Genomic DNA, 20,362 nt, shown 5'->3' on the forward strand with positions numbered 1-20,362 from the left:
AAGAAATACCCATCTCATAGGAGTGTTCGGAGGGTTAAATGAGATAATAGCTGTGAGCTGTAAATTGTATAGCACCATCAAAGTTTGGGCTATGATCATTTTTGACGGTTAGTTCTTTGAGGGCTGAAAACAATCCATGCAGCTCCCTTCCCCGAGTATCTGGCACGCGTAAAGCGCTCCATAAACACTTGTGAACTGAATGAAGTGCGCATTTGCACGTGGGCTTGGGTCGGCGAGAATCCGCTGCTTAAGGCGATCAGTGCCGGCGCAACACCAGCACGTCTCCTTGCTAACAGATAGTAAACGCCTTTCTGGCTCGGCGCCGAATTGCAACCACAATTCCCAGTGCTTCTTTCCCGAAGGACCCCCCAGACGGGGCTGCTGGGCCGAGAGCTCAAGGCCCACCCCCCAACTCCAGTCTCCCACTCCGGCTTCCGGGCCAGGTAGGCGGCTGCCTGAGCGGCCAGGGGCCGGCCGGGGAGGGGCAGCGCGGGGACGCAGCGCAGCCGGGCCGGCCGGGAAGGTGCCGGCTGCGGGCCGGGTGGCGGGCGCGCGAGGAGGGGCCAGAGGGGTGGGGAGGGGCGGGGCCGGCGTCCTCGTCACTTGATAAAAAGCCTGCGAGTCTCCAGAGAACAACGGGCTCATTCAGCCACCGGGAGCTGCCCGCGAGGGGGAGCGGCCAGGCGGAGTGCGCAGCTCGTCCCGGGGGTGGGGCCGGGCGCGGTGGCCGGAGGAGACTAAGGTGGCCGCGGCGGCGGCGGCGGCAGCAGCAGCAGCAGCAGCGCGGCAGCCTCGAACCCGGCCCCGAGCGCAGGGCGGCCGCCGCGTCTCCCGCTCCTCTCCACTTGCGCCGGCCCATGGCGGCCGCCGGGCAGCTGTGGCTGCTCTACCTGTCCGCGGGTCTCCTGCCCCTGCTCGGCGCCGCCTTCAACTTGGACACCCGCGAGGACAATGTGATCCGGAAAACTGGGGACCCCGGGAGCCTCTTCGGCTTCTCGCTGGCCATGCACTGGCAGCAGAAGCCCGAGGACAGGCGGCTGTAAGTTCCCCGACTTCCCACCCCCGCCAGGGCGCCGGCCTGCGCGCGAGCAGGGGCGAGGGCGCGCCGCGTTCCCGCCAGCCAGCCCTACCCGTGCGTCTGCCCCGCCCGGGATTCTGCCGGCCCCCGGGGGAGCGCGGCCCGCTGCTCGCCGCCCCGCCCGTCGCAGCGCCTCCCCCCATTTGGCCTTGGAAGCCGGAGGACCCGAGGTCCGAGCCCCGCGGACCCCGGCCCCGGTGCCAGGCGGGGCTGTCCTCGGCCCCGGGAGAGTTTACTTTTTTTTTTTTTTTCTTTTTAAACAAAAGTGCTTTCCGGAGGTCCTTCCCTCCGGACATGTTTGCTGGGAACCCGGCAGGTGGCCCGCTTTGCTGAGCTTCACGTGTATGTTTGGGGCGAGGGTGACCCGGGGTGTAGGGTCGCTGCATCGCTGCTGTGGGCTTGCTGGGAGCGTTGTTCGGAAAGATCCAGGCCTTTCCCAACCGCACACACTACCTGGTTTCCTTGAAGACTCGCGAGCCCGGCAGAAGTTGGAAAGCCACTTTTTATCCTGTCTTGCGTAGCTTTCTCTGAACGGCGGGCGCTCCTCTGGGAGCTACTCTTACACTCCAACTCCCCCCCCCCCCAAAAAAGATGAAATTGACCAAGCACCTGTTCTCATGACTAAGATCAGCTGAGAAAACAAGCCCCTATGAGTGGTGTTCCCGGTCCCCCGCCCAGGCCCCAAAGCGCCCGGCGGGGGGTACCTCAAGACACTTTGGGCCCCTGCACTGGGCAGGCCCAAGCTGAAGGGTTAAAGCAAAATGTCCGATCTGGGCTGGGGCTTTGCAAACAAGGTTTGGAAATGACCCCCCTCCCCCACCATAGCATAGCGGTGTTCCTCCCGGGAGAAAGTGGAGACTGGCACTGCTTAGCTTCTCCTTTTCTTTCTTAGACGGTGTGGGTTCCCGCATGATCAAACTATTTAGGCTGGAGAGGGTTTGGGAGCTTAGTCCGCCCTAATCGCTGTGGGCCTTCATTCTTGATCTGTACTACCGAAAAATAAACTCACAGAAGGTCCCTCCTCCCTCAAGGCTTTTAGTGGAACCGAGGCCCTTCCAGGACCAACAGACCGGAGAAAGCAAAGTGCAGCCCCAGTAAAGAGAAGACTGTGTTTATGAGAGACGAATGGGATTCTAGAGCTGGAGGAAACCTTTTGATTTCTGAGTTAAGAACTTCAGAACTGGTGAATCTTAAAGTCAGGATTTTCTGATAACACCTGCTAGTGAAGCAAAGAAACTAGGGGGTGGGGAGGCCCAGGGCTGGTGGTCTGAGGGCTGGCCAGCTGCTTATACTCTGCCTTCTTTTAGTAGAAATAATTGTCAAGCTGTAAATCTGAAATGAAAGGTGGTTTCTGTTACCTCAGTTAATGGATGACGTTTAGTGTTTCTGAATACTTAGTGTGTAAATGTGCTTCCACCCATATGGAGAGTTTGAACTGGTTAGTGCAGCAATGATTGTGGGCCAGCGGAGGGAATACATTCTGCTTGGTATTCTCTTGACCTGACGCCTACTGAAGGTGATGGCTTCCTTGGAATACTTGTTCAAGCAAACATTGTGAAGGGGAAGTATTGGGGCAAGGAAATATCTGGGATGGAGACTTGCAAAATGTGACTTTAGCCAGGAATCTCTGTCACTACGCAGCATGCCTGCTAAAACTTGTTACTGCTGTTAGAGTCCCCTCCCCTTATTTTGGTAACGGATTCCAGCTTCAGGAGCAGCTTTGGTCCTCCCGGGAAAACCACACACACAGGCCATAATCACATCAGTTGTCACCTTTGACTGTAACAGTTGTGGGTGTAAATAACAGCCAGTGAGATTGAGACCCCACAACTTCTGGTCCAGTGTCCTAAACTCTGCACTCTATAGAAAAGCTCAGTAGGAGTATTTCAGGGAACCAGTGAGAGAGGCCTGAGCTCATATTCCTTCTGGGCCATGTAGCAGCTGTTAATTTATTTTGAACCTTAGTTTCTTTATCTGTAAAATGGAGCTATTACTGCTTAATAAGGTTATTGTAAGGATTAAGAGATAGCACGTACAGTGCTCAATTCCTGCCTGGCATGGGTACTTGCTGACTAAGTGGGTGTAGTGCTGATAAATTTAGAAGCACTAATTCAGTTCCTACTATGTGCCAGCTATTGGACTGGTGTTAACCATTCTGATTGTGACTGCCAAAGAGCAAAGCCAAAGTTTATTGTAGGTGGCGTGATGGATATCGTAAACTCTTAAGTTACATTTATGAAACCTGTGTTCAAAGCAGTTTAACTTTAATTGGTCATAATTAGACTGATAACAAAAAGTGGATTTGCTGACCAAGGGACTTCATTGAGGCAGGAGAAGTAAAGATGTGTGGGAATATCAGATGAATGCACTGTTATTGAAACTGTCATAGATTTTTGTGACTTAAATTTTCTACAGTGTTATTGAAATATTTAACACCAATTTGAACTCAAGTTAAGATTTTATAACAGAATAATGTATCTGAGAGCCTTGGAACGTGTTGGGTGTTCCCAGGACTTTGGGGACTATAAAACTGACCTAGAGACTATAAAACTTCAGTCACGGTTTTAGGCTGTGCATTAAGGAAGTTTGAGACTCCAAACAATGATGAGATAGTCATCTGAGTTACCGAGGTCAGGGTCTGCACTCCTTGGGATCTTTCATTTCTCTTAGATATTTAAGGTTGAGTTACCACCCCTGCCAGGTAGACGGTGCAGGATGACACCTGTGGGTATGTCCGTTCTATGAATCATCACCCTTAGCTCTTCTTGGAAGAGACGGATCTATGTTTGACTATAAAGCAGAAACTAGAAGGAAGAAATCTCTAAGTGCAATTCTTGTAGAGCTGTTCTGGGTTTTTCCTCGTCCATTATCTTCTTTTGGGGAACTTTTTGATCCTCGTCATCTTCCAGAGGCTCTCCAGGCCCCTTGTCCCTTCTGACTCTGTGATGTTTGCTTTTGATTTTTCTCAGACTAGTGATGCTCCTGCTTTAAAAATCATTAACTAGAGGTCATCTAGTCCGACTGACTCCCTTTATAGATGAAGAAACTGAAGCTGAAAGTTAGGAAATGTCTAAAGGCTCACAACTGGTTCAGAATCTGAATAGAATCTGGATTTGAACTTGGTGTTTCTGACTTGTGCTCATGCCATCTCCTAAAGGAAAAGTCAGAAATGTCCTTCAGACCTGGAGGAATTGGCCGGCATCTGAGTTTTGGAAACGCACTGTGTTATGTTGATTTATTAAACTGCTTTCCATGTGAATCAGGGCTATCTGTTTAAGTATCTGTGCCTGGACTCTCTTCTAATTGACCCTTATCCAGCTGGCCTTGGATCAGCTTCCGGGTTCTTCTTTCTTTGCCTCTTATTCCCTCCCCTTCTGAAAAAAGCCCAGTGAGGGGTGACTGGAGCCAGCCAGGGCTCAGAGTTGCATCCAAGATGTGTGCCTTAGCGCTTGCTTTCTTGAGTGCATTCACAGTGCCATGTGGCCCAGGGCCAGCATCCAGGGACTGTGCTCGGTCACCTTGAGTCCTGAGATTAGAGAAAGCTCCAAAATGGGCAGGGAGACTTAGAGATCTTAGGACTCCGCAAGAAAGAGAAATAGACCAGTTTAATTTTAACACAGGTTGGTGTGAGACCAACCAGGTAATGACTTAGGGTTTGAAAAACAGATCAGAGTACCCATGGTATGAATAATTTGTTAAAAGTCAGGTTAAATGCTCTTGTAAGACTCTCCACATTTGTAAAGAAGCAGTTACTGTGTGTTCTTAGTTGTATTGTACTCTGTTTTAGCATAACAATAACATTAAGATTTAGTTTAAGCTTTAGTAACCAAATGGAACTCGAGCTATGGCACATGGTTACCCCGGGACCTGGGCTCCACATACTACTGTGGACAGAATTGGCCGGTGAATTATTTGGCACTTTCAAGAGGGATAGTGGAGACGTAATAGAAAATACTATTGTATGTTTAGCTGACCAGGTCAGTTTTATGTGGAACACTGATTGGTTCTCAGGCAGCCCATCGTAAGAAAGAACATAATCGTATCTCAGGAGCCAGTTTAAATTTCTCCATGAAAGCCTTTTGAGCCCAACCTACACTATAGCAATTTCTTCTTCCTTTGAATATCTGTAGCACTTAGTATCATGTGTCTGACAGTTCTGAAGGTTTTGTGTTTAACTGTTATCTACCATTTTCAAAGGATGAACCAGTCTCCCCAGCTGGATTATAGGTAATGTGAGGGCAGGGGTTTTATGTTCATTTCTTTGCCTGAGAGCACCTAGCATATGCCTTGAAAATACCATGTAGTCCTATCGTACAGTCAATGTAACTTGTGAAATCCACTCTTTCAGCTCAGAGTAGAGAGAGAAAGAAATCCCTTTATTTAACCCCTTGCCATTCCCTGCTCAAAGTAGCCCTTGGACTCTGCTACCCCCAAGGAAAGGGAAGCATAATAGGCATAATAGGCATCCAAGACCTTCATTCTTGGTTTTTGAATTTTCAAGGATTCCTGTCCCAGCTAAGGGATTTTCAGGAGTGATTTTAAATTACATTTGATTTTTGCCTTAAAGGTGGCTGACCCACACTGCAGTGGGTTCTTAGGATTTGTTGGTTGTTATAATGAGACTAGATAGAGATGATGGCTGTAGAACAAGATCCTGAAAGCACTTGGCAAGGATGTGCATGGGTCAAATGGGAGTAAGCATGTGAGGGTACTAGTGAATTGATGGCTAAAGCTTTAGTTATTCATGGCTAGTAAGGGAATCTTGGATATGTGTAACTCTAGGGGCCGTGGCGGGGAAGCTGTTAACTTCCTCCAGTGGGAGCTATAGTCTAGATCCCAGTTGTGATTTGGTTGGGACCTTGTGTCAGAAACAGAATTCGGACGGCTTCTTGGGAGGGTGGTCAAGACTCAGCTGCAGTAATGGGCACCAGGGGCAAGGCCAGCCCCCGTTCTTTCTTACCCTTCTGTGTTTGTGTACAACTTGAAAATCAAATAACTTTATATTTGCAAGAAACCTTAGGGATTTTTTTTTAAGTTTATTTGGGAGAAAGAGTGTGCATGTGTGTGTGCACAAGCAGGGGAAGGGCAGAGAGAGAGCGTCCACGCATGCATGCAGGAAAGAGAATCCTAAGCAGGCTCTACGCTCAGCATGGAGCCTGATGAAGGGCTCAATCTCAAGATCATGTGATCATGACCTGAGCCGAAATCAAGAGTTGGTCACTTAACTGACTGAGCTACCCAGGTGCCCCAGAGTATTAGGGATTCTTAAACCTGTTGGCCATCAGGGTAACTTATATAAACATATACTTCTAGGCTCATCCCAGGTCTACTGTATGTGGATGTGATCCAAGAATCTGCTCTTAAAGTTTTCTAGGTTTGAGCCAGATGAGCTTTCCTTTTTTTACACAGAAGATAGCATAATGTAGTGGGTAAGAACAGATCCTAGAGCTATAGTCTAGTTCCCAGCTGGAGCCTAGAGTCAGCTGGGATGAAATTCTGCTCTGCCATTTACTAGCTATGACATTGTGCAGGACAGCTATAATTCTGCACCCGGTTCCAATGTATGGGCTTTTTTCCCACACACCACCAGTTGGGTAATCCTACAGTATCCAGTTGTGACACCATCTACCTGGAGATAGATTAAGGACTACCTATCCCACAGATTAAGGGCTCAGTCCTATAAGACTGCCTTCTCCCACTTCAGATGCCAGTCCCAAGTCCAGGTTGTCACTTGTGCTTGTGATGGATGAGCTGTAGATTGGAGGTTGCTATGACCTCTCTCCTTGGGTTCAATTAATTCGCTGGAATGGCTCACAGAACTCAGAAACATTTTACTTGCTAGATTACCGGTGTATTATAAAAAAAGTACAGCTCAAGAACAGCCAGATGGAAGGGGTGCGTAGGACAGGGATGAGGAAAGGGCACCGAGCTTCCATGCCCTCTCCAGGTGTGCCACCCTCCCTTAAATTTTTACATGTTCACTAAGCAGAGGTTCTCCAAACTCCATCCTTTTGCGTTTTTAAGGAGGCTTCATTACATAGGCATGAATGATAAGTCATTGGCTATTGGTGATTGACCTCAGCCTCCAGCCCTTTTCCTTACTGGAGGTCAGAAGGGTAGGACTAGGAAGTTCCAACCCTCTAATCAAGCAGTTGGTTCTCATGGCAGTCAGCCCCCATCCTTAAAGTGTGGTCCAAAAGGAACCATGGATAAAGACGAAATATATGTATTTCTTTTTTAAATGTTTATTTTTGAGAGAGAGCGTGAGCGCCCAGGCAGGGGAGGGGCAGAGAGAGGGGGACAAAGGATCTGAAGCCAGCTCCATGCTGACAGCAGCAAGCCCCATGCAGGGCTCGAACTCACGAACTGCAAGATCATGACTTGAGCTGAAGTCAGACGCTCAACCAACTCAGCCACCCAGGCACCCCCAAACATAAGTATTTCTTGCTTTAAATCACAATATCTAATCTGTCTATGCTCTCCTTACACAATTGTAAAGGAGGATAATTGTACCTTAGACTAGTCCTGGCCCAGAATAAGGACTTGGTGTTTGTTAAATAAACGTGGAAACCAAGGCTGTAAGGAGGTGAAGTGACCATGGCACGTTGTTGGGCAGGTTGGTTCTCAATCTACATCTTGCATCCTTCTTGGCCTGTGCAGCATGTGGTTTCTCCTTTTGGGTTTGAGTCTGATCATGGTTAAGTGTACATCCTCCCTTTAATTCCATTCTGTAGTTATCATATTTGGAAAGTACATCTCCGAGGAACTGTGCCTCGTAGTCTTTTGGTAGCTGCCAAGCAGTAGATGAATACCGGTGTGGTTTCACTATGTGGAGGAGATCAGGAGGCAGACTGGTGCAGGGACAGTGAGGTGCTGGGCGGGCAGTGACTTTGTGCACAGGATACCCTTGGAGCGTGGATTGTGACGTTGCAGGATGCAGTTAATAAGGAACACCAACTGTTCGGTTTCCAGATCTTCTCAGACCTCTGACTTTGGAAGTACCCCCTCATCCTTATCCTTGGGAGACTGGGTAATTTGCACTTCCCCCACGGCAGGGTTGATGATGATTTATTTTCCTGGTCCTTTGGCATTAATGTATGGTAGGAAAGCTGGATCTGTTTGTGCAAAGCTGGGTCTGATTGTTCACAGTGAAGCTGCTTAACGTTGAAGGTGCACGGACAAAGTGTGGAAGTAATGTTCTAGCAGATTTCTGTTTCTTAAGCTGGCACTTGGAATTGGAAATGAGTGATCCCTTGGAACTAAATTAAGAGACTAATTGTTAATTAGCCCTGAACTAGGACAGGTAGATTGGCTCTTCACAAGTGTCCGTGCCTATTAGCCTAATAACAGGGTGGCATGATCACCATCTAATCTGCTGCTGTCTGGCTTTTCTGGTTACAGGTAAAGAAGGCAAGACAATCCCAAGTTGGTTTACTCCATAGTTGGTGTGCATGTAGAATGACTTCTTTCACAGGCCACAGGGTAGCCCGGTCAGACCCCAATTTGCTCTCTCGCTGTGTGTCTGTGTCTTTCTCTCTGTCTCTCCCACACACATGCTGGATGCTAGGATCAGTTACTGTTGTCACTTTGCCTAATCCCAAATTGGGAGAAAGACTTTAGAAAACGTTTAAGACTCTAAAACCAATAAAATTGCACAGAAGGCTGTTCTGAATTAGGGGGGTGGGGCGAGCGTTACTGAAGCAAGCGTGGAAGGCAAAAGCAAGTACCATGAAGTCACAGATGTCCGCTCGCATGTTTATTTGCTAACCAGCAACATATATTTTGCGTGTCGTACAATCCGAAGATTACTTTTTTTTGAAGAACCACTTCAGATATAGTATAGGAAAACCTTTTAGCAAAATATGCTTTCTAAGCCTGGAAGCATAGAAATAAAAATAAACTTTGGAATAATGTGAAAGGGGCACGCTGGTTAATGATATGAAGAATAAACGGAGCACAGAGTAATGCCTGTTTACCCGAGGTCTCTGTTTGCTTTGTTTGGTGATATCAATGTCACTGTAGTTTCTTCATTTTGTAAAGGACATCGATTTGTACTGAGGTTATTTTAAGCGTGGGTGTGGGGGGAAGTGTACAAATGATGGTAAACATTTCAGGCCCATAAGGGTAGGATGTCACTGAACTAGAAGTCTCTTGAGCCAAATAGCCTCTTGTCTTTGCAGAATTAGAGCCCTTCTCTCTAGGATATACTGCCATTGATAAAGCAGCATGATCTAAAGTTAGCAAGAGGATCCTCATCAAGGTGAGTCACAGCCAGGGGTGTGGGATGGTTATTCCTGGTGTGAATGGACCACTTGCTTGATAGCAGTGGGATTTTGAAGTCCTGTTTCTCTTTCTATTTGCTGAGGAGAGTAAGCAGCCCTTCCTGGGTCCCTTTCCCACTGATCCATCTGTCAGATGATGGTCTGAGCCCCCTCCAACTGGCAGTGTAGGACCCTCTCATGAGAACAAGGGTTGTTTTTTTTTTTTTTAACTTTTTTTTCTTTTTAGTGTTTATTTATTTTCGAGAGAGACAGAGACAGAATGCGAGTGGGTTAGGGGAAGAGAGAGAGGGAGACACAGAATCTGAAGCAGGCTCCAGGTTCCGAGCTGTCAGCACAGAGCCCGACGCGGGACTCGAACTCACAAGCTGTGAGATCATGACCTGAGCCGCAGTCGGACGCTTAACCGACTGAGCCACCCAGGCGCCCTGAGAACGAGGGTATTTTGAAGTGAAATGGACATGTTCAGAATTCTGCAAGCCTCTGGTGAGATTGGAGATCAGTAGGAAAAGGTGTTTAAAATATGTGGGGTGAGGGGCGCCTGGGTGGCTCGGTTAAGCGGCCGACTTCGGCTCAGGTCATGGTCTCGCGGTCTGTGAGTTCGAGCCCTGCGTCGGGCTCTGTGCTGACAGCTCAGAGCCTGGAGCCTGTTTCAGATTCTGTGTCTCCCTCTCTCTGACCCTCCCCTGTTCATGCTCTGTCTCTCTCTGTCTCAAAAATAAATAAACGTTAAAAAAAATTAAAAAAAAATATGTGGGGTGAAGAGAAGTGTTGAAAACCAATTGACTGGGGCTTAAGGAATCCAGCTTTGCTGTGACACAAATACACCTAAGAGTTTTCAAACAAGGAGAAGCTTAAAGAGACTCAGATGTGATCAGGTGGATACGTAAAGACGTAATTCTAGGAAAATGGCACTTGCCCTTGAGGCCTTCTGGCTGCTAGTGGGACCTGGCCTAGGTGCCAACACTTAGGACAATATTCAGAAAAAGTTGAGAGGTGACTTAAAGAGCTGGGTAATGAAGAGGTCTCACATGAACCCACAAATGCAAGAGGTAGGCCTGGACACTGTTGGGCCTTTTAGAGGCTCAAGGATAGAGGACCTGGAGAAGGCGGGTACTGATTTAGATGATCCAGAGCCCAAGGGAGGGCTTTGGGGGCCAGCTGGAAAAGAGTTTTAATGCTTAGGACATGGTAAAGCCAATTCAGATACCATATCCTATCAGCCAGTTCAGAAAGAAATGTATCTTCTAAGCCTTATATTTAGAAAGGGCCCAGGGCTGCTACAGAGATTATTAACTGAGGGTGGAGACGTGGAGACGCCTCCTCACTCAGGATGATCCCAGGAGGTGAGGGCTGCAAGATGAGAATCCCCCAAGTTCCGCAGCACCATGATCCAGAAGCCATCTGAGAAGGTTTTTCACTGTTGTAGAGTAAGAAATTGATCTTTTGTAAGCTCATTTATTTCTATGTGTGCACATTTATGTATAACTGTATAGTTTGTTTCAACTTAAAGGGATTTTTTTTTCTTACTTTACCATGACAAGCAAGTAAAAACTTAGAGGGGAACGTGCTCTGGACGTCTAGGAGAAACCATAATCAACTTTTTTGGGGTTTTGCTATAGAAGTTGTAAGTTCAACAGATACTCAGTGAGCGTTTACTATGTATTAGGCACTGTTCTAGTGCAGGAGCTATGGCAGCAAATTAAATAGATAAAATCCCTGCTTAGTTCTGTTGGGGGAGACAGACAAATAGGGGTATTATGTTAGAAGGTAGTAAGCAGTACAGAGGAAAAGAAAGTGGAGAAAGGAACTGGGGGGTTGTTTGGCAGTAGGTCAGCCGGGGAGGACTTCACTGAGAAGGCAAAACTGCAAGCCATGACAGTATTGGGGGGAAAGAGTGTTTTGGGCAGCAAGAACACCAAGTGCAAAGGCACTGGGGCAGAAGCATGCCTAGCAAATTAAGAACAGCAAGGAAGCCTGTATTTTCCTTGAAGGCAAATTGTGCAGAACCTCATAGATCATTGAAAGACTTTGGCTTTACTCTTGACTGAGGTGGGAAGCCATTGGAGGGTTCTGAGAAGAATATGACATGTTCTGACTTAGATTTTAAATGGTTTTCTCTAGCTGCTGGATTGAGCATAGACTCTATGAGGACAAGGATAGATGTGGTGATACTAATTAAGAGGCTCCTGTAATAATAAGAGATGATGGTAGTTTGGACCAACGTGGTTGCAAATGATTGGATTCTGGATCTATTTTCAAAATGGAGTCAATAGGATGAAGCAAGAGAGAGAAGAAAACAGTATCTTCAGGGTTTTTGGGCTGAGCACCTGGAAGGATAAAGTTGTCCTATGATGGGTTAGGACAGAGCATAAGAGGAATGGATTTTGGGGGAAGAGCAGGAGTTTGATTTTAGACACGTTAGGTTTGAGAGGTTGAGACACCCCAGTGGAGGTGTTGAGTTGGCTGTTGAAGAAGTGTGAAGTTCAGTTGGGGAGGTTTGGGTGGGAGATACAAACAGTACAGTCCTGGGCCTCCTGGTGGACTGAATGATGAATGAGGTCAAGGGAGTGGGAGTAGAGTCTAAGGGCCGAGCTCTAGGGTACTCTTGTGCAGGGGTTAGGGAGAAGGGGGGCATGGCTAGTAAGCAGGAGTAGATGTGGTCTCCTGGAAGTCACGTGATGAAGGCATGTTGGAGAGGAGATGATCCATCAGTTGTGTCAATGACACTGCGAGCTGATTACTGGGATAGCAATGTGGAGGCCATCCGCAACCTGATCAGAGCACTTGTGGAGGTCTGGGAGCCATGCCTGGCTGGAGTGGGTTAGTGAGAATAGAAGAGGAATTGGAGACAAAAAGTAGGAAGTCAAAATTTTGTTGAAGAAGGGAACAGAGCAAGAACTGGAGGAGAAAATGGGGTCAAGAGGGAATTTTATTTTTATGGTGGGAGCAATTGATAGTGAGCTGGGCCATTGATGAGGATGATTGAGTAGAAAAGGCAAAGTGAGTGTAGGAGACGGGAGGGTTGTCAGTGTGCTAGCTGGGACCACAGCACAGGTGGCTCATCACACCACAGAGTAAGGGCGTACAGATGCAGGCAGGTGGGTTCTTGTCCTGGTGGGAGGCTGCGAGAGGTTTTTTCTGGTTGCTTCTCATTTCTCATCAATAACAGTAGCTCATTAGCCCAACGTTACTCAATACCTGTGTAGAAGTTTGCCTTGCAGGGGTAAGAACTCCATTCTAGAGATAGAGGAATGTGGGATTGGAATCCCCGCTTCTTCACTTTCTGTGGATTTGACCTTGGGCGGGTTGCTTGTCCTCCTCAGGAAGGTGGAGGTACTAACGGTACCTACCCCATAGGGTTGTGAAGAGGGAATGCAATGAGGATAAAGCTCTTGGCATAGTGCCTGGCACATCCAGTCAACATCATCTTTTACTGTTGTGGGCCCCTTAGCAGTAAAGGCTGCTGTAGCGATCTTGTCTCGACAGTCTGGCAGGCAGCAGATGCTCCTCTGGGGGGTTAGGTCAAAGGTGAAGTTGCCCCACGGGCAGGGCTGTCACCGGAGTTGGGGGCTGTCCGTAGGCAGACAGGAACTATAGTCTCGCCTTGAGGAGAAGAAAGGGAAACATGGGACTTGGAAGAAGGAAGAGAAGATGGCAACACATCAAAATCCTTTAGCCATCTCTAGTTCCTTGTGCTATATTTGAGCTGCAGAAAACTGCAGCTTTTTATTTTGTTCCATTCTTACAAAGCTCGTATTAGGTGTTGAGTGAACATCACCCATATGGGAGTATATGCAGCTCCAGGATCTGGAACGGTTTAGGATGGCGTAGTGCCCATGTGTCCATCATCCTCCCGCCGTAGGCATCAGGGCATCGGCAGGCAGGGATGTGCTGTGCAGGGTGGCAGTGAGCCAGGAACACAGCAGGAGTGCTGTCGCCTTGCTTCCTGCTCTTGGGGCCTGGTTGATTGTCTTTGTAATCCTGGTTAACGTATCTAGTGTACCACGGTGTGTATCCAGTCAGAGTGACTTAGGGCCTCGTTGAATTGTCAAGAAGGTAGAAAACTAGACTAAATAACCCTTTGGGGTCTAAAATACTGCCAATTTTCAGCCTCTTCTCACAAGACAAGTGGTATAGGCTAACTAGGTAGCTTGAGGTAAATCTGAATCTAAAAGGAAATAGACTGTCTCTGAAATTATGCAGGAGGATGACTCATCAGGACCTTATCCTCTATTGCCCTGGGGTGTGCCACAAATTAATTGCAGAACATCTCCCTGAGGCAGCATGGTGGGGAGTTATTAAAAAAAAAAAAGGTTATCTCTTTCTAGTGCAGAATGAAATATATGTAAGTTTTTAACCTAAAACATGAGGCTTTAAAGACCGTTTAAGCTTTTAGGCATTTTGGGCTATGCCCCCATGCATGTTCACCTTCTCCCTGGTCATTCACTGCTTTCGTGGAAGTGGTTGAGAAGCACCCACCAGCCTCTTCTCTATAGAGGGACAGCTGAGACCTAGAATAGTGACAGCTAGATAATGGCAGTGAGGGCCTTGGCACACAGCTGCCTGATGCCTAGTCCCTCTAATGCTATGCCCTACACTTCTACCTTTTGGTGAAGCAGGCTGTTCTTGGAATTAATCATGTGCCACATAATCTTGCCCTCAATAGAGCAGTGTCCTATGTTTTTAAGTGTCTCTCTGGAATAAGGATAGCAAGTATATAGCCACTGTTGCCCTTTTACCCTGCTAATTGTGGACACTCCAAGTGAGCATGGCACTTCTTTCAGCCGAGTCTTAGAATTCTCCAGGTCAGCATAAGTTAGCCTCCGCTGGTGAATGGTTGTCTGCACATAAGACAACACCTGTTTGCCTACTTGGTCTGGCCAGATCCCCTGCTATGGAAGGCACTCTATATAAATGTCTGCCTGATGGATATTATCCCTACTGGTTTGAGAGCTTCTTAAGAGCAAGGCTGATAGCTTGTCCTTTTTTGGCTCGGATTTCATGGAAATGGGTACCCAGTGGTACTGGTTGAGCTCTTGGAGTTGATTTAATTTCCCAAATACATTAAAGACTTCTAGAGAACAGGAAGTGGGATGACCATTTTTTTAAGAATGATCCTTTCATCTTGGTACTGTTCTTTTGTTTACCATCTTAATGATTTTTAGGTGTACATTTCGGTAGTGTTAAATATAGTCACGTGGTTGTGAATACTTTGGCACTTCTTTTTAAAAAATTTTTTTCAATGTTTATTTATTTTTGAGAGACAGAGTGCGAGCAGGGGAGGGGCAGAGAAAGAGGAGGAGACACAGAATCCGAAGCAGGCTCCAGGCTCTGAGCTGTCAGCACAGAGCCCGACGCAGGGCTTGAACCCCCAAACCATGAGATCGTGACATGAGCCGAAGTTGGCTGCCCAACTGACTGAGCCACCCAGACGCCCCTGGTACTTCTTAAACTTGTTTTGGAGCCACCAGAAATCAGCTTGTCCATGTTATGAGGCCAGAAAATATTGACCCGCTAAACTTAAAATAAGTAAATAGAGACTTGTGCTACATCCTGTCATCTGATAGAATATTCTAATGTAGATTAGTGGCAATGGAATTAAAAGTTTAACAAATTTACGGTAGAAGTTAAAACCCACCTTGCGTAGCTTAGTGTGTGTTTTCCAGTTTCGGCAGGGCTGATCCGGTTGGACCCACAGCTGTGCTCCCATCTCCAGGTGTGGAACGCCCAGTCTCCTCAACACCTGCCCTTTGAAAAACTAAAGTAATTGTTTTTCAGTTTCTAACTGAATGAAAGAGAAAATCGCAGCAAATACCAAGCCTGGCTGTATTCGTTTGTCACTTACATCTTGCTGCTCTTCCTTAACTCAGCAGCTTTAGAATGAAACCTCCATTTCAGTGGCACCCCGAGGTCAGGTCAGAGTTGAGGTTTGGTCTGACAGTGGCACATTTGCCGGTTGAAGTTTGAAAGGAAGTGTGTGTGTGTGTGTGTGTGTGTGTGTGTGTGTGTGTGTGTGTGTTCGTTCAGGGAACATCAGATTAGACTAACAGCTGTCCCTAGCAGTATGGTCATCATTAGCTTGTCTTGCACATTCTTTCCTTGTTCCTACCTCCCCACCCCCAGCTTCCTTTATAGCCATGTTATCTGTTACCTGGGAGCAGCTTTATTTTCTTTCTCTGTTCCTCATCTCTTTGATTTTTCTAGTGACTAATTTCTCTATTCTGTTTAGCTTAATAAACTCTTTTTATTCTTACTGATGTGTGTATCATGGAATTTCTAGTAAGCTATTTGGGAGCCGTCAGAATAGAAACTCACTGATGGTTCTGAATTGTGGGCCCTCAGAATTGCGTCTGATTTACCTGTGCCTTCCTGGGGCTTTAATGTGGAGCCTGGCACACGTCATTCCTCAAAATAAAACAGAAAAGTGCTTTAAAAGAAACCTAGGCCTATGCACAAGCCATAGATGTTTTCATCTGCACACAAAGAGTGGGCGTATTCTAGTAATATCACCCAATAATGCTTTTATGGATTTCTTTATCACTGGAATTATTATCACCTGCAGAAGTTGGCAAGGAACCCAATGAATGATCTAGAAAGGTAGACCATCTCCCTTGTTTTATGGATCAAGGAATGGAGGTCTAGAATTTGTTGTAGGTCATGTAGCCAGCCACTGGTGGAGCTGCCCCTGTGTCCCTCCTCCATCCAGAAGTCTTTGTACACTTGAACCCCCGTCCTCCACCTCCACCCCCAAGCAGGGGTCTGTGTAGTCCATGCTTCTGTTTTTATAAGAGAAGCTTAAGCAGATCTGTTCAAGGCCTACCAAGCCTCTCTGAAAATCTTTTCTCATCAAAAAGAGCTGCCATCTTGAGTCTGAGCTAAGCGTTTCTTGATGAGGAGCTGGGCCTGGATTTGCCTTTGACCACAAATCCAGAAGCAGTTATGTGTTCCCTGTATGGATCCCCACACCCTCTGGTATGTTCCTGGACCAGGAGTCCTGGTCGCCTACACTCCTCTCATTCATGCTGTAGATTAGATGAAAGGTGAGGTGCCTGACTCAGGCCATGACTCATTCCTGCTCCTCCCTTTAGCAGGTGGTTACTGCGGAGAGGGTTGGGTAGTGTCCATAGCATGGAAGACTAAGGCATTTAAACCCAGCAGCTATTTATAAATAGCTCTGTATATTGGGATGCCTCTGAACTCGGTAGATTCATTCCCTTCTAAAGGAGGATATGGGGAGTGAGAATTGTGTCGATGTTCCTCTGTAGCTGACATGTTCCCCTGAATGCTATTAGCAGTGTGGACTTTTATGATGAGTGTGCAGCTTCCTCTCTGGTGTCCATGCATTTTACTCTCTAGCTCACTTGACCATGGCGGGAAGCTTGTCCACCTTCTCAGTTGTTTGGATTTCCTCTCCTCAGTATCTTTCAACTTCTGCCCTCCATGTGGACTTGATTGTAATGCCCAGATGGCCAGCACAGTACGGGTTATATGCTTCTTTATTGCTGTGTCCTCATGCCTCTGGAATGGGCTGTAAAAATCAGCTTTTGACTTTTGCCTGCCTGCAGCTGCCTACATAAAGATAGCATGTGTGAGCTTGTCTTCTGCAGTTCTGAGCTTTGCTTTCTTCATGACTTCCAGGCACGGATTTTAACCTCCGTGACCATCTCTGTCCTTTACTCTGCAAGATTTTCAGTGACCCAGTGTTCATCGGCTGACATTATTTTAAAAAGCACATTTAAGTTTATTTTTGAATAGGTAATATAGTCACAGGTACACATACAAAAGCTACAAAAAGATGTGAAGTGAAAATTACCCTCCCACCCCTGGTCTCCAGTTACCCTGTACTTCTCAGAGTCAACCGTTGTTTAACCAGCTTATGAATCCTTGCACAGGCACTTATACATTTATAAGCAAATACATGCATTTTTTTTACACATATGGTAACATGCTGTATATATTCTTTTGCACCTTTTTTCTCTTGACATGTTTTAGAGCTTGTGTGATGTAAATAAAGAGCTTCCTTGGTATTAAAAAAATTTTTTTTTAAACGTTTATTTATTATTGAGAGACAGAGGGAGACAGAGCATGAGCATGGGAGGGGCAGAGAGAGAGGGAGACACAGAATCTGAGGCAGGCTCCAGGTTCTGAGCTATTAGCACAGAGCCCAATGCAGGGCTCGAACTCACAGACCACGAGATCATGACCTGAGCTAAAGTCGGCTGCTCAACTGACTGAGCCACCCAGGCACCCCTCCTTGATATTTTTAAAGTCTGCATAGTATTCAGTTTTAAGAGGGAGCCATGATTAATTTAACCAGTCTGGATGTTCAAGTAATTTCTAATCTTTTGCTGTTAAAAGCAGTGCTGTAGTGAAGAACTTTATACCGCCCTTTGCTTTACCTTAAGTCAAGGGTCAATTCCCAGCACGGTGGTTTGCCCAGCATTGTTTTAATGAACATTGTTGATTCTTGAGTGACTGGCTGCTCTTTGTGACTGCCTATCACGAATGATGTCCTACCATCTGATACTGTCACAGACTACTACCCTGCCACTGGGGTTACTGGAATCTTCTCAACAACTATAATTAACAGTCTTTTAAAAAAATTGTTTTTAATGTTTATTAATTTTGAGAGAAAGAGAGAGACAGTGACAGAGAGTGAGTGACGGAGGGACAGAGAGAGGAAGACCCAGAATCTGAAGAAGAGCCTGGAGCCTCCAGGCTCTGAGGTGTCAGCACAGACTCCCATGGGGCTCTCAAACCCGTGAACCGTGAGATCATGACCTGAGTGAGGGTCCGGTGCCTAACCAACTAAGCCACCCAAGTGCCCCTACAATTGACAGTCTTACATTCAAACTGTTGGATTCCTAATGGCTTCAGCATTTGTGCTCCCCCTGTACTTAGACTTGTTAAAAACTATTTGCAAGTCAGAGTGGCATGTTGGAATGTGTGTTAACTGAATACTGATAAGAGCATCACTGCATCAGAGTTTACAAGGTTATTTGATGTTATTTTGTTTGATCCTTGCAACACCCTATGAGAAAATTTAGAACCATTTCACAGATGATACCCAGCTGTACAGCCAGCCGGTACAGCCAGGATTTGAACCCATCAGGTCTTCTGGTAACTCCCTCAGTGTTTCCGATTATGGTTTTTGCCTTGGCAGTCTGCTCTGGGACAGGTCAGAAGGTGTGAGCCGTCCCTAGGCGGTAACTGCTAGAAGAATGTGCCCTATTGTTCTGACCGCAGCAGGTCCAAGCAGAACTGTTGCTCAGCCAGGGTATGCCGGTGAAGCAGTACTTGTTGTTAGGCTATTGAAATGCTTCTAGTTGGCAAATAGTTATGTCCCAAACCCCCTGAGTGTCCCTTGACAACTGTGCTGGCCGCTCTGCCTGGATGCTCCCGCCATGTTTCCCCACAGTCCAGCCACTAAAGGGGAGGTGTCCTAACACAACAGGGGGCTTCTGGGTGCATCTCCAATACTTTGCCACCATCTGTGCTAATTGGTCACTAAATACTTCTAAATATCTTTAAATGCAGGCGTGGAGGGGTAAACAGCATAAATGTTTAGCAGTGTACCTTCTATAAATCTTGTATACACTTCTGAAATGGTATTTTTTTGTTCACAGTATCCTTATTTCTAAATCTTTTTTTTTTTTTTTTTACCTGAAAGACCTCTTTTGACTTTGCTTTTTTGTGTTGTTTTTGGTGTTGATTGTTCTGCCATAGCGTATAAAAATCAGGGTAGCTGGTTTGAGGTGTCTGGGAACCGGAACTCCTTCTCCCTGCTACTGCACCATGCATAGCCTCAACCTCGTAATCCAGGAGGGCGGCGTCTGAGTTCTAGGGGGACAAACGAGGGGACAAAGAATAGAGCCAAAGGCACACGGGCGCCATCTCTTAAAGGAGATTCCTGGAAGCAGCAATGTGATACCTTGTCTTGCATCCCCTTTAGCAGGACCGAGTTCTGTGGCACGTCCAGCTGGAAAGGGAGGCTGACATGAGCTGCCTTTTTTCAGGGTGGCCTGGTGCCTCGGTAATCCTTTCACTGTGGGAAGAGCAGAGAACCGGTCGGTACTGGGCCACAGCCGGCAGCCTCTGGCCCAGCTAAGCCTGTTGTTTCAGTTAGCTCATTTAGAAAATAAACTATGTGATATTAATTTCCTTTTCTAAACATTGAAACATTTGGATTTCCTGAGATATTGGAATAGTAAAATGGATATGGTGACTAACCAGGTGTGTGTTTTTTAAATATACCTTTTGTCTCCCTGGTTTTTATTAATATTTTACTGAAGAATGATGGAAATTGAAAGTCACTTTTTCCTTTGCAAGTAACTATTTGGTACCAGCTTTTAAGAATGACTTTTTTTTCCCCCCAAGAGTTAGCACTGATACGATTGATGCATGGTACATTGGGCATATAAAAACCTGCTTGGTAACAACATACTCCAGTCTAGAATTATTACATGTAATAAATTACTTCTAAAATAAACTTCATTCATTTAACTGAGCTTAACTGTGTACCTACTGTGTGCCAAGCAGTGTGTGAAGATTGGGGATGGGAGGCTGGGCTCACTGCCCAGCTCGTATAGCTTCTCAGACTTGGATCCTTGAAAGGTCAAGTCACCAGAAGGACAAATGTGACTCGATTTGGCAGCTGGGAAGTCAGGTATCTGAAAATTCAGAAGCACAGGAAGTGATCAAATGGCATGTTTGACAAGGTCAGGCAGCTGCTTTGTAAAACTAAAGGAATAGTTTTGCTCGGAGACCTTTCATTTTCCCTTTTCTTACTGCAGTGGATAATAGCGTTTTTATTACAGTTCTTTGAGTGATGACATACCAGTAATGATTTGCTTGATCTGCTGAAAAGCTCTTTTCGCTAATGATATTATTTTTTAAATGAGCTGGTTATGTATCGATACCTATACTTTCTCAATTTTTGTTGATGTGGAATTCTTGGACATTTTAAATAGAGTCTTTTATGATTTTACCTTATTGGGTGCTA

At 46.3% G+C, this 20,362-nt stretch overlaps 1 protein-coding gene across 3 annotated transcripts in view; it reads left to right on the forward strand.

Annotated features, from left to right (window-relative positions):
- Window positions 1-630: 630 nt before the first annotated feature.
- Window positions 631-20,362, forward strand: part of ITGA6 (integrin subunit alpha 6) — a 76,782-nt gene continuing 57,050 nt past the window's right edge. For all 3 annotated transcript variants that reach the window (XM_053215284.1, XM_027055488.2, XM_027055489.2), the window contains exon 1: window positions 631-1,039. In XM_053215284.1, the coding sequence (XP_053071259.1) occupies window positions 858-1,039 (182 nt within the window). In that variant the 5' untranslated portion in view covers window positions 631-857. The remainder of the gene's footprint in view (window positions 1,040-20,362) is intronic.

Source organism: Acinonyx jubatus, chromosome C1 (assembly GCF_027475565.1).
Source record: "Acinonyx jubatus isolate Ajub_Pintada_27869175 chromosome C1, VMU_Ajub_asm_v1.0, whole genome shotgun sequence".
Taxonomy (NCBI): domain Eukaryota; kingdom Metazoa; phylum Chordata; class Mammalia; order Carnivora; family Felidae; genus Acinonyx; species Acinonyx jubatus.